At 40.7% G+C, this 14901-nt stretch overlaps 1 protein-coding gene across 1 annotated transcript in view; it reads right to left on the bottom strand.

The window, feature by feature from the left end:
* The window catches only part of CLIC4 (chloride intracellular channel 4), a 33208-nt gene extending 18676 nt beyond the window's left edge, over positions 1-14532 (bottom strand). The window contains exon 1 of the mRNA XM_049820258.1: positions 14366-14532. Within this exon, the coding sequence (XP_049676215.1) occupies positions 14366-14437 (72 nt within the window). The 5' untranslated portion in view covers positions 14438-14532. The remainder of the gene's footprint in view (positions 1-14365) is intronic.
* Between the last annotated feature and the right edge of the window lie 369 nt (positions 14533-14901).

Genomic DNA, 14901 nt, shown 5'->3' with positions numbered 1-14901 from the left:
CATGACTAGTCACGCAGGGGGTAAATCATATAGCAATTGTTGCTTAAGCCCACTATTACAAGCCCGAAACCGGTCATTGCCTTGACTTTGAATTCAGGCCATAACATTCCAGGATATCTTCAGTGTCTAATCCTCATCACCATCAGAGTAAAGAAAATACTAAAATATTGACTCTTCCGTACTAACATAAGCCTAGACTATTTGTTAATTCAACAAGATTATACTCATTCTATACCAAGAAGCTCTGAGTTTTTATTTCAAATTCTTTCTAAAACCAGTCTAAAAATCTTTATTACTAAATAATGCCAGCCTTCCTACAATTAGGGCTAATTTTCAGTTATCACTACCAAATCAAGCTACCATTATCCACTGAAGGACACTGTACTCAAGAACATCAGACATCTATGTTTCACTGAATGCCAGGTTTTCACTCATGGATTAGTACTAGACCAAAAAAAGTACACCACCACACACAGCAAGGAAACATGTATTTTTCACTTGTGAGTATTTTGCTTAAGGATTATACTGATTGAGAACTAGCTCTGAAGAGCCTGGCTTTAATTTATCACCAGGGAAAGTACCCTGCCAAACACAGTGTTTAACTTGACCATGACCTATGGCCAGCTCCTGCCATGCTAGAGATGCTAGTCTGCAAAGCTAACAGCTGCCATAGAGGATTTATCACAGCAAGAAAAAACTAAAGATATCCAGTTGCCTTGAACAAAATCATGTTACCCTCCACAAACTGTAATTAAAACACATCTGAAAAGGTGGCAAAAGAGACCTCATTAATTTTAAGATGTGACATGGAGGAAGAGCTGGGCATACATACACCATAGCGCTCACTCTACAGTATTATATGAAAAAACAAACAGAGCTACTTTTTAAAGAAACCTAAATAAGAAAGTAAGTTCAAATAAGAATGAAAGAGTTATAAGGCAGTAAAACAAATCAGTATGCTCACTGAAAAGTCAACCTGGTTTATCACAGCCACAGTAAAACTACTGGCAACTCCCAATGCCAAGTAGCTCAGCCCATGCAAGTGCGCCAGCTATTTGGGGGGGGGCGGGGGCGGAGAAAAAATCTACTTATCCCACTGTCTGGAAGATTGAGCTTAGCTGATCCAGCCAATGCGGAAGCCACCTCCTCCCTTTCTCTTTCCCTGAAGCAGTGTTTTCATTCAAATGAGACTGTTTTTCCAAAATAACCCCAAAGAGTATAAGTAAACATACAACTCCTTAAGCAGCTAAACAAGCTAAGAAAAAAAAAATCCATTTTAATCGTGAAATGTTTGTCTTTACAGCTGCATAAAAATTAACTTGAATCCTAATACGAGAACCTGCACGTATTTACTTTACCAAGGTAGTGCTGAAGTTTACTGGAAGACTAACAAGAAAAATAAACAAGCAAAGAAACACTTAAAAGGACACAAAGGCCTTATATAGTATAGTTCTGAAAGACTCAAGAGTAGAACAGCATTCTAGAAATCTTTGGTCCTAAAGCCCTGCAAAATTGTTTCAAACAGCAACCAGTTAATAGGAGCACACTACAAGTTTCCCAAACTGAATCAAATGACTGGAGAAATAATAGTAAAGTCAAAGTGCATCTGATGAGAAATGTAATACAGTTCAGTTTCTGCCTACGTAAGTAAAACAAAAGAAAAGGGCAGAACACTAGAAGACCATTTCCTAATTTACCCAAAGCTATCAAGGGAATCTCTCCCAGATTTGACATACCAGAAGCAGAAAAAAAAAGTTTAGATGAAGAAGGAAAAATGCATTTTAGACATATCTCACAGAATACCCTTTGCCAAAGACAGCTACTGGACCTATTTGATCATACCACCAAGGAAGTCTTCACTCCCCTGAATCAGAAATCTGCAATCTGCAAAGTCTAGAAGATTAATGTTCCAACAAATAAACATATTGGGGGGAAAAAAACAAAACAGAGGGTATGTTCAAATTTTGAACTCGTCAATCTTGAAACATATTTCAGTTCTAAGAAAAAAAAAATCCACCGGAAAAACTACATGAGAACAACATCATGATGCATACTTACCTTAAAACAGCAGACAGCAATCACTCTTACATGTTTCATGAACAGTAAGCTCATTCAAAAAAATGAGTAAATTAATAACAACCATATATGGATTATTCTTTTGAGAGGAAATGGTTTAAGGTAAACTAACAAAGTGATTCGAGTGAAAAACATACAGCAATTCAAAACTCCTGAGATGAAAGAATACAGGAAAGAGTGGTTTAACGTTCCACACATGAATACTGAAAATGGTCTGGTAATATCAGTCTAAATCCTTGCAGCATCTGCTTGGACCTTTATCTTGCCAAGCTGAATAAACAGAATTCCATGCTGTTTATTGAGCAGTGTTTTCAGATAAGATGTAAAGAATTATGTCCATGAAAGGACTACAACAGTATTTGATGTAACACCAATCAAATGCCTCCTCTGTATGGCGCCACTATACCGATTGTTTTGTGTTTCCGTTCAGGCAGTAGACGGATGAGCTTCTGTTACATGTAAGCATTCACTCTACAAGCCAAAATATATCTTAAAGGGTCCCAATGTCTCAAATATTAATGAAGCATCATTCAAAAGAAGAAAACAGGTGACAAGGTAGCAAGTTGCAGAGATCAGGACTGAAAAAGTGTTGTCTGCAATACACAGTGTTCAATTCATTCTCAACCTCTCAGATTTGTTAGTTTGAAAAGGGAGTTGTTTTGTGGTTTTATGGGAGGAACAGGTCAGAGAGCAAGCTAGAGTCAAGCCCTGAACTCTGATGCTAACTAAATCTGGTTCAACCAGATTTAATCCAAGGGATGACAAGACGAATGGGATGCTTCCATTTTGTCAATTCACCTTTTATCTCACCTCTCTAGGACAGTGGATAACTAGTACCCCAAATTGCACATCAGAGCTTTTGTTTCTGTGTGATGTCCTTATGCCACTAGGCAGACCAAAACTTAACAGGACATTTAAACAGGCAAGAGTGGCACATTATAATAAATAAGGCTGATATCACTGACAGCCTAAAGGAGTTCCCTGCCACAATAAGCAAAAGACAAGGAAGGTCAGAACTAGGAAAAAAACAAACAAAACCCCCAACCACCCACAGCTAGAAAGACAATTGCATCCTGCAAAATATTCAGAATACTAGAAGGACCTTCATGCCATGTTTCAATACAGATCAAAAATTTTATTACTGTTACTGGAAACCTACAGCTAGTCACAGCAGCAGGCACTGCTTGTGACATTCAAGAATTTAAAACACTCATTTTCATTGTCTTAGTAGCGCTGAAAGTGAGAAAGTAAGTCTTAGTCTAACCTTAATGTTGAGAGATTGTCTACAGATATTTGACACACGCTGCTATGAAATACTTTTCTTTCATATTCAGCTATCCTGGTAAGTATAAAACAAGGAATGCTGAAAAAAAAGTTAAAATAGAAAATTTCAAGAACACTATTATAAGGATAGGCAAACTAATGGAAGTAAACAAAATCTCAGGCTCTTCATTATTCAAACACATCAACAAAACAGCTATGCCAGCACAAACTCAACGGCAACCTTGGACAACTCCATCCAGCATGTTTGCTCCCTTCTCCCACCAGACTTACCAATGAGAACGTTCAAGCAATGAACGCTTCATAAACATTGCAAAATCATCTGCTTGCTTTAATAATTGGCCAGTGAGAGAGCTGCTATCACCACATCCACATGAAAGATGAATGAGAAGGCCTGGAAACCACTTGCTACACACACCTTGCCTAACAGGACGTTACTAGCCCACAGCCACACAGGCAGAGGTGTCCAAGAATTGTGATATGGATCCCATCTGAAGAGTCTGGACAACCTCATAAAGGGAAAAAAAATCCACACATGAAGAGGATAGAATAAAGAAGATTTTAAGTATTTCCCCATGCTAGTACTGCTAGGCTCAGAGATTACATTTGTCTTGACCTCATCTTTATGTTAGAATTCACATTTGGCAAAGTTGTTCAATATCTAACACACTGTTTAAGTTCCCTCACTTCAGTTCTGAGTGTTCATTACAGCTTATTTTTGTCATGTTTATGAACCAACTCTCTCTCCTTTAAATGTTTTTCTTAATAGACAAAAAAACTTGCATGTTTAAAGATCCATGTCAACCTCTTAAAAAGAGACAGGAGCAAAGGCAAGTCTCAAGACAGCTTCAGGCTGCTAGTATCCTAAGTGTCAGGGCACGGGTCGTGTGTATTCCAGCTGATACCATAGCACAGCTTTTTAACAAAGCTGTCTATGTATTTTGAAGCCTATACTACTCATTTACTGCTAACTTAAGTTAACATAAGTTTAAAAGTCACTAAAGATTCAGTCTAAGAACAAAATAACCTTGTAGTAACCATTAAGAATATTTATTCACCCTATTAAATGTCTCTGACAAGCAAGCTAACTCCTGCAATTCTTTCACAATGTTAAGAAGATTCTAAATAAAACATCCAACATCATTCTCATCACCTCAAAGGTCAGCAGTTTGGCACCTCACATAGCTATTATTTCAAATTCACCTTTGTTCCTCATGTTGTGTTGTCAGTAGATGAGCCTACAGCATGACAGGCAGTGCAAAAAGGGCACTACCACTGCATCATGCCTTTTCTATGTAATCTTGTTCTCTAATGTCATTATTAACTAACCTCCACCATAAGTTTCCCCAATACCTTTCAAATGCTTCTAACTCAGAAGGTAACTTTTTTCATGAAGGAAGTGACAAGATAAGCAAATACCTCATTATGTGGCACCTAAAAATAAGAAAATATCATTCAGGAAAAGAGTGTACATTCATTTCCAAACTGAAGACAGCTGACCTCAGAAAGCTCCAAATTAAACTCACAGCACCTCTATCACAGTCTTATCTTCATATGAACTACACTGATCAGTGTAAACCCTTTATTTGACCTTTATAAGAAAACTTTAAAAACTTTGGTAACACTATATCAAATTAAACTCTCAAATCACAACCACCACACAGCCCCCAATTTTAGTTCTATAGAACAATTTAGGTAATCACTGCTACCTTAAATAGCTAATCCTTTAAGAAAATCATAGGAAAAACAGAAAACAAAAAGCCTAAGGCCAGAGCTCATACCTGGAATTCACTGCAAATACAAAGAGCCTAAGATGATTAGTCTATATTTTCTATATGCTGATTGACATCAACCCCATCCAGGGAAAAAGCAACCTTAGCTACCACTGCCTCTTGGCAAGCTATATCACCTCTGCACAATTTGTAATCAATCCAACTTCCACATCATCTGAAATTCCTGTAAACTCAAAAAGCTTAAAAAAAATGAACTGAACTCCCTGCATTGAGAGCTGGCTATTAAACCAGGGAAAGGAATGTTTATCAGCCCATTCAAGTAGCCTCTTAAGTCATTACCTTTCTGATAAGCCACCACTGTGTCAGACATTTGACTGTAACAGCAAGTGACCATTTTGGGATGATGCTATTTTTAGCCCTGTGATGCTATTCCTAACAAAATAATTAGCAGACTTGTCTTGTACACTTTCCTGCAACTCTTGTTCATCACTATCCAATTCTCACTGTAAAGCTTTTGGAAAAAGCTATGGGATCTTCATGTCGTATTAAAGTAACTTAACAGTTCAGTAGAAATTAATTACCACTTCTAGTTCTTTGGAGAAAAGAAATTATCCCATGTTCATCCTTTGGGAGAATCAGATGAAGTGTCAGAATCAAAACCTGCATTAAATACTAACCACCATTTTCTTCAGTGAAATTAGCTTAATGATATGAATACAAAAACTTGGGATTATTGTGGACAGCCACACACATGACCACCTCCTAGCCTGACACAGGAAAACTTAATTATTCATTAACAGCAGAAGCCTGGCATCTCTTCTCTTCTGTCCCTCTTACTCCAGTGGCTATACCTTTAACACAGTGATCCAGTTGTAACAAACCTCAGTAAGATAAACAGGGCTAAACTGACTAAAATTTGCTGTGTAACAGCTTGACATGTTCTTGCAATATTCTAGTATGAAACTGTAAGCAGGCAATTAACTCTACAGTACTAAGGGTTTCTTTTATAGTGCTTGAAACTTGCCTTTGGGTACCTAGCATGTAAACTTGGAATAGGGACTGCATATGACAATGATTCTCCCCCCCCACACTTACTAAATTTGTTAACAAAGTACAGTGTGTGCTTTGGCTACAGCCCAAGAGACCTACTTCCAAACCCCCGCCCCCGCAAATAATGAAGCGTCTATAAAAATCATAGGAAAGAACTGCAAACCTTGCCACTGGGGATCAGAAGACCAACTAAAATTTTTATCTTTGGCATTTAAGAGTTCTTCAAATAAACCTCTGAACATGCATCACTTCTACAGGACAGAAAAACAAACTCTGTTTATGGTATTTTATAACCTAATTCACAGAGCTAAGATGAGCAATGAGTTGGAGAGATCAGCAGAGAGGAATGGTGAAGAGCTGCCCCAACTTCACCCTGTGCACTGCTCCTTCTCCACCAACAGCCAGGTCATTCAAGTCACCAGGCTGACTTAGATTGAACTCGAGAAGGACAGCTGATGTCACATGCCCAAACAAGTTTCATGCCAAAATGCTAGCCCAAAAGCAATCATATAAGAGCTTCAACACCCTGATAAAATAAGGAATACAGCTAAAACCACCACTGCCTCCAAATCAAAATGTAAACAGCAATGTCCACAGAAGAATGTGGCAATGAACAAAGAAATTGCTCAAATTCTCAAAACTCACTGAAAGTGAGCTACAGTTTTGAACCTGTACCCCCTTCTAACAGCATATTCAAAAGCTCTAGCAAGGAAAAGCATTATCTTAGACTGAAACTGGTGTTGGAATTTTTATTTTAGAGCAGCTAGAGCACAAAGGTTTCAAGGAAGGCTTGTTCTCTGTTGCTTCTGGCTCCAAGGCAAGCAATGTGCAACTTAGTTATTAAAAGGCACCTCTATGACTGTATTCTACATCCCTTGGGAGATGGTATCCAAGTTCTTCAGCTGCAGCGTAGAACTTCCTCCTTTGGGACACTCTGCTTTATCTCATTAAGCTCCAGTACAACATGTCTCACTAGGGCAGCTAATACATCACTTTGAAAGACTACAGAACTATACTTATGCTTGCTTTGATTTTATTTTCAGACACCACCACATAAAAACTATTTCCTTTATTTAAGAAAAGCAGCTTTCCAAAGTACAGACCATCAAACTCTAGCCAAAATAGTAATGCTTTAACAGAGCCAAAAAACTCTGAAGCTGATCCAGTAGCACTGACTGATCTCATTAGCTCTTCTCATGAAAATATACAGATATGACTTCACTCCTGGATTACACTCCTATGTTTAGTTTATACCTAATATGGATATTCAGTGTACAGAACTAAGTCATTTCCTTTCCTCGTGTAAAGTTCCTTGCCCTTTGTCTAGCCAACAATACAAGGAATAAGTTTGAACTCTCAGAGAACTCACACACAAAGACATTTGTAATTAATAGCAGTTTAGCTTATGTTTTTCACTTCAGCATAAACAAACACAGCTTTCAGAGCCCTAAAAATCAGATTGTGCCACAAATGCCTGTTTGACCTGAATTAAAAAAAAAAAAAAAAAAACAAATAACTCAAAACAAGTTTAAAAAAAATTAACTATTATCTTTTTTAGGAAAAAATATTCTAAATAAAGGATTTAAAGTTCCTGAAGTCAAAGCTCTACTTAAACTCATATCAAGGCAACATGACGACTTGGGGTTTGGGTGTTTTAACTGTTAAAATGTTCACAAGCACTTAATACAACAAATGAGCACAGAGCGAGTACCTAGCATCTATTTTAAGAGTGAAACTCTATCATTCTGAAGTAAAGAATATGCAAGAAAAAAAAAAACTTGATTAGGACAATAAGTTGTTTGTTATGGGTTATTTACAAAGAACTTTGAAGATAAAAATCAAATTAGATGGATAATAAGTACAGATGTAAATTATTTTTCCATGGACAGTCAACTCAAAACCAATGACCATCTTAATTAAAGTTTGTGGTCTTAGACAAACTAAACATCTACACTGGCAGACAAAAACACCTTACTTTCTCCCATGCTGTCCAGTTAAGGTTTTATAGAATTGCACTGCTCAGTTGATTATCAGTTGCAGGGCAAAAGAGAACACCTACCAAAAAAAAAAAAAAAAGACAACAAATCCAATTACTGCCAAGTACAGTTATCCAGTCTTAAAAGTAGTTCTTACAGATTTCTGTTCAGCCCAGCCAGAACTTGGAGTTGATGTAGGTAGGCACTGTTATAAAAGTGTATAGGCCTTGTGTTAGTCATACCACAATGAATGTCTCGTTTAAAAGACAATCTGAACATGCTTACACTGGTGAGAAAACAATAGCAGCCCAAGGCTTTTTGTCCCTTTTAACTAATGTGCACCTTTAAAAATCAAATTTGCAACCTCAAAGTACAAAAGTCATTTGTCAAAGTACATAAATTACTATTTAGCTACAAGTTCAATGAATTCCCCAACTAGATTTTTCCAAACACAGATTTTTGTAAGAGACAACACAGCCTTCAAAAATCCACAAGTTCAGCTACAGAACCACCTACTTCTCTGCTTACCCTATTCACATTAAAAGACAGACAGTAATAATCTTCAAATAAAGAACTCTCTTTCCTGTTTCCTTCCACAAGATTAGGTCAGGATAACCAGTGATAGACTAGACAGTGACATTGAGTCACTTCAGGCTGTGAGGGTAATGATTACTAACTTCTTAAGATGCCAATACTGTCACAGTGATGCCCACTGAAAGACTATCAGACCCTCCCACCCACTCCTAACACTGAAACTGAGTTTACATATATATTCCTTGTATCTACATGTAATTTCTCAATAATCAACTACCTTTACACACAGACAAGACACCTCTTAAGAGGATTCTCTTCAAATATTTTCACAAGAACTTTGGTGTTGTGTTAGGTATGCTCTTCCCTGCTTCTGTGGATTCCTTACTGCGCATACACACAACCACAGACTGACATACAAAAGCATCAGGAACGAGACTCGGACTGCTCAGATCCTTGATGTGCATTTACCTATGACTTCTGATAGGTACCAGGCCCTAAAGTTTGTCCCACAATACGTGCTCTGATGCACAGGCTCCTCTTTCCCCTTCAAGCCTTCAACACACAGCCTGAGATACTGCCTATCTGAGAAAACTCAAGACAGATTTGTCTTTTATAGCAGTTATCTATGCTCAAAGAATGCATCTATGGCATACAGCACTTGTATGCACCATGGAGCAAATGACTCAGAAGCACCACTGCAGATGACCGTACAATCCCAGCTGGCAGATTAGCAGGCTGTAAAGGGCAATGAGTTGAAATTCAGGAACTCAGCCAGTTCTCAGACCACTTTGTGGGGCAAGGAGGAAAAGTGCACAAGTGTCAGCCATCTTTCAGCTGCAAAGTAAAACACAAGTTCTCTTGACAATCTAACTGAGCTGTCTAGGTGTTAATCATTGGAAAGGGGAGGATAGATGCCAGTAAATAAAACCATTACTCATTAAGTGTCTACTCAGAAGCAACTTCTAACTGAAGAAAAGCTAACTCATCTGTATCATCCCTTTGAAAATGATTGCTAGCAGTCTTGAAGCTTACTTTCCAATGTTTTGCAAAAAAAAAAAAATACTTACACTTGAGACCATCTCTGTATTTTTAAACATTGTACCAAGCACACCAGTTTCTGTATTAGCAATCAGATTCAAATCAAAAAGACAAGGAGGTTTCAGGCTATAAGAACTTTCCCAAGCAGAATTTAAAGGAATATAGTTTGGTGGCTAGAGAAGGAAAAGGCCTGATTTGTAACAACTAAACACTGGATATACCAAGATGGTTACATCTCAGTTTATAAAAGGATCCCTTGCAATACTCCAGTATTTGCTCACAAGAAATAAGACACCCACAAAATTTTGCTACCTATACCAAATAGATATCAAAGGTGGACTGAGAAAGTTCTCAGGTGCTGAGGTTATTACATCAAAACCTCCAAAGGATAATCTGGTACCTAAGGAAGAGACTTATCTACTAAGATTATCAAGTGACAAGCCTACCCCTGACAAGAATATCTCTGAGAAGCAATGTTGCATGTCTCTAGGCTTGTTATTTTCCTTGTTTCAATGTTCCTTTTAATTTTACAGCTATATTGTAGTTGTCAAAAAAAAAAAAAGCAACCACCCCCCCCTCCCCAAATGATGACAATGATGATCATGGGATGGTTTGTTATAAACCAATATAGAGCAGCTATACTACTCCAGAATGACACATCAGAGCTTACGTAAGGATGCGCACAGGCAACTGTAAAACTGAGCAACTGTAAAACAAAGGCAGACCTGAATGCATGCAATTCAGACAAATCACACTCCTCCCACCCAGCCCTGAGCTAATGTCAAGTCTGCTGCTAGAGATGCAGATGCACATATCCCTTTCCTGCCACGGGCTCCAACATTTAACTGAACAAAACGGACCTAGATCCCGGAAGACAAACAGTTCACCTGCCAAATTTCTGTTTAATTCAGATATATAAAAATGTAGACAAGCTTCTGTTACAATCATTGGGGGTGTTTTAGAGCAGGGTATTTATTAAATGTGAAATCACAGCTTTTTTCCTACTGACAGTACAATTCACAGGTAAACAGATAGTAGACACTACCTGATTTTCAAAACAGGTGCCAAATTTCGCAATGACATCTTATTTGAAAGCTGCCAGAAATCCAAGGTCTAATTAATCTGCAAGTATACACATGTTACACAGTTGAAGAGAGCACCTTCCTCAATAGTTACCTACATCTACTATAACCTGTCTCATGCCAGCAGATATACAACTATGAATTTCTTGTTTGTTGAGTTTGTTTTTTTTCCTTTAACACCAAACTTGTTGATCATCTGTGTCTTCACCTTGCTATTACAAGAATGCAATCACCGACTGCCCTCTAGAACTTCAAGGGCTGAGCTTTGAGCAGCTCCATCTCCTTTGTACACTGTCTTAAAGAAACTGCACAAGTAGTTTTGTAAGCTCTGTACTGTGGTTTGCACAGATGAGTGGTTCTATTTGACCAAGTCAGTCCACCACGCTTTTTTATTTACAATAAAAATCCACACACTATCAACTAAATTGCAGCTATTACAAGTGGCTTATACGAGTTGTATTCAGATCACAACACTCGAGTTTCTGCGTGCACGTTCATTACAACAGTCTTCACTACTCTGAAATGCCACAAGGGCATATGAAAATATTCTGTTGGACAATGGAAGTGGGCCTCCCTCATTAATAAAGCATGTGAAGAACATATGAGAAAACTAAACGAAATCAGATACATCACTAGATTCTCCTAATCAGCTCTCGGAGGAAAGACTTGAAAAATATTTACACTTAGTTTAAAAGAGACCCCAGGCAGCCCACCAGCACTGTAACAAATAAGCTGCTGAAGCTACTCATTATCTGAGACCAAGAAACAGATTATTCACCTCAGTTTCAGCACTGCAACACATTTTCTTACCCAAGTATCCTAATTCCGCACATACTTTTATCGCAGACTATGAAAATACAAGTTACAGCAGACTGATACACTGTCTTCTTGAATAAACCAAAGCAATTTGCTGGTGACAAACAGCCCTATATAGTTATTCATAACTGAAACCTAACCATGTGTGCACTCTTCCCCACGCTGTGCCCATCCTATTTTGTTACTGATCACAATTTAATAAGATTCAAACCCAACATTTTGGGCATGAAGCCAAACAGTTTCTCCTGCTTCACAGGTTTGTTTCTCAAGCTTTAATCCATACCTTTGTTTCATCTTAGTCTGGCTGCTACAATCCTTTGTACACAGGTCATACAGTTACCGCCCTTCAGCCGCAGGCATTTGGCAGAGATTTCTTTTTTGGTCAAGAAGTCTCTCCACTACCTCTACCTTAAGAGCTTTGCTGACTAACAGTGCACAGGTAGAACCAAGACCCCATATACCGTTTGAAAAGTGATTAGCTACATTGCAAAATACTCTAACGTTCACTCAGTAACTTGCAGACTTTTTCTAGATTGCACCCATAACCAGGTGAAAACTATGCAAGAGACTAAAGCAGACACCGAGCTTCCTTCCCATTTACGGGGGCGGGGAAGGGGGGGAATGACTAAATCAAAATCTAGTGCTCTTCTAGACAGACACTATTAGTTTTCTTGAATAACCATAAATATTCTGCTTGCATTTTATGAAGTGACCACTTTAATGAGACAGGTAACAAACAAGAGTTTTATTAGCTTTACAAAAACACCCTTCCAATAATACTTAACAGCTTCAATAAAGTGTAGGACAGGCAGCAACACCCAGATGAAACAACTATTTTGGTCTGTCTGCTGCGGTGGGGGGTGTTCTTCCTCTGCTGAATTTTACAGGGAAATAACCTTTACCTGAAGATCATGAAGGCAGACAATAACTTCTTTTTTAACCTGAACTCTATCCTAAAGGGAGACAGTACACAGCTTGCAGCAGTTATTCATAACACAGGGAAAAGGCTTCCTTGAGGGAGATACTACTCACTGATAAACCCAAATATAACCTTAAATCCATGCCAATAAAGAAGTTTCAGCTGAGGGGGACAGAAAAATTCCCTGCTTTTCCCCTTTCAAATAGTCTCACAACTTTAGTGGTCCAACAGCAATTTAATCACAATCAATACATGCTTTTCACAACTGTTTTTACACCCTCTTCCATGCTACCCCTCGTGCATAAAATATCCTTTTTGAACAGACCCACAAAGCTTATTCCCCCTGCCCTCAAATCCTTCTGCCATCAATCACTTGCTCGAATTTGTATAAAAAAATAAGGAAAATCAGCCAACAAACGTTAGGTCAGATGAAGATAAATTGGCATGTCATATTAAAGTAGTACTGCTACAAATAATTCAAAGTAATCTGTAACTTAATTGCTGTGCTAGTAAGTTCTAACCTCTACACTAAGAGCCCAAATATTCTGACTAAAATCAAGTCTGGAATCCTCTACTCCAATGCTTTCCCTGGGTCCCATTACTGCCTCTTGATAACACTAAAAAGTCTGAAACAGGAAAAATTCAACATTTTTAGAGTATCATTTAAGAAATAAAATCTATCTTTAATAACTTATTTTCAAAGCTCTACCTAGCCTGCTGGAAATTTTCGTGTTTGTCACCATGGCTTTTATACTAAGCAATTCCCAAGATCCCAGATGAAGGTTTTTCATTATTTTCTCACTGCAAGAGAAAAAACTTCATCTGAAGAATTAGAATACTTTTCTACAGAAGCTTTCTTCAAAGTAAGTTTAAGCACAGTAAGAAAAGATTAACACCATTTACTCTCTGCATTTTTGACATGAAGTAAAACTAAGATGCTGCATCACTAGAGCCCCGGAGGATGCAAAATATTGCATCATACTGCAATATATGAATGCAAAACATGTGGAGATACCATATGTTATCTCTGCCAGATAAGGGCAGTACAACACATGCTCATTCTTCTAGTTCGGAAGAAAAACTGGTGATGCATTTACATGTTTGCTTTCTGACACAAAAGCAGACTTCGTAGGTGAGGGACTGAGTGCAAAGTAACTCGTATTTTTACTACCTTCATGCGCACACTTAGGCGCACAACGCAGGGCGCTGAATCGCGAGGGCAACGCGTTGCGGTGCACAAAGTTACTCCTCTCTGCTACCCATGCCCACAGTCCTGCTATGCACCAGCTGCACCATTTGCTCTCGGGAAAAGAATTTTCCAGCAAACGCACGCGGGCACACTTTTCAAAAGTGACTTATTTGCGGTTCGCAGCGACACTCCCTCCATCTGTACACACCGACTCACCCCCTGTTCCCCGCACTCCCTCCCCGCTCCGGACACACACACCCACCCTCAAACCCTCCCCAACCGAAGGGCCCTTTTGTACCCAGCCTCCCCGCACCGAGCCGAACGACGAGGCGTCGCCTACAGCCGAGCCCGGAGCCGCCGTGAGGAGACACCCGCCGTCCCGCCTCGCCCCCGGCCTCAGGGAGTTTGGAGGGGGCGGGGGGGGGGGGGGAAGAAAGGAAGGGAGCCCCGACAGTAGGTGGGGAAGGGGGTGCCCGGTCCCCCCCCCGACCCGGTCCGCCGGGGTGAAGCGGCCCCGAGCGAGTCGCTGAGGAAAACTTGGAGCCCCCCCCCCCCCCCCTCCTCCACCCCCGCCTCAAGGCGGGAAAACGGCGGTTGGGGGAGGGGGCGACCAACGGTCGGGGAGCGGCGCGCTCGGCGCCGGAGCCGGGCCACCACCCCTCCGCCTTTACCTTGACGAAGAGCTCGATGACGGGTTCTTTATCCCCCTCCTTCAACCCGTTGACCGGTACGGACAACGCCATGCTTCAAACCTCCGCCCGCCTCTCGCCCTCACCCGCCGCTGCCAGCCCGGGACGGCGACGCCACACCGCTCGCCTCACCCGCCCTGCGCGCGACTGCCGCCGGCCCCGCCCCAGCGGCCCCAGCCGCCCGCCCGGGGCCGGGAGCGAGGCGGGAGGGGCGGGGCCAGCGTCAAAAAGGGCGGGGTCAGCGTCAAAAAGGGCGGGGCCAACGTCAAAGGGGCGGGGCCGGGGCTGAGCTGAGGCGGCGCGGGGGTGGGGGGGTGGGCAACGGTTTCCATGGCGGGCCGCAGGGTGCGGTGCCGCCTGAGGGAAAAGGCGGGATGGAGGGGGGAGTCGCGGCGGGCAGGGCCGGGGGATACCCCCGGGGCCGTTGGGGGACCCCCCACCCCGGGGTGAGGCCGGTGGCGGGCGCTCCCCGTTGCTGGTGCGGTGCCCGATGACCTAACGTCTGGGAGCGGCCTGCT

The sequence above is a fragment of the Accipiter gentilis genome, chromosome 17 (assembly GCF_929443795.1).
Source record: "Accipiter gentilis chromosome 17, bAccGen1.1, whole genome shotgun sequence".
Lineage (NCBI taxonomy): Eukaryota > Metazoa > Chordata > Aves > Accipitriformes > Accipitridae > Astur > Astur gentilis.
This window is presented reverse-complemented; position numbering and strand designations above follow the sequence as displayed.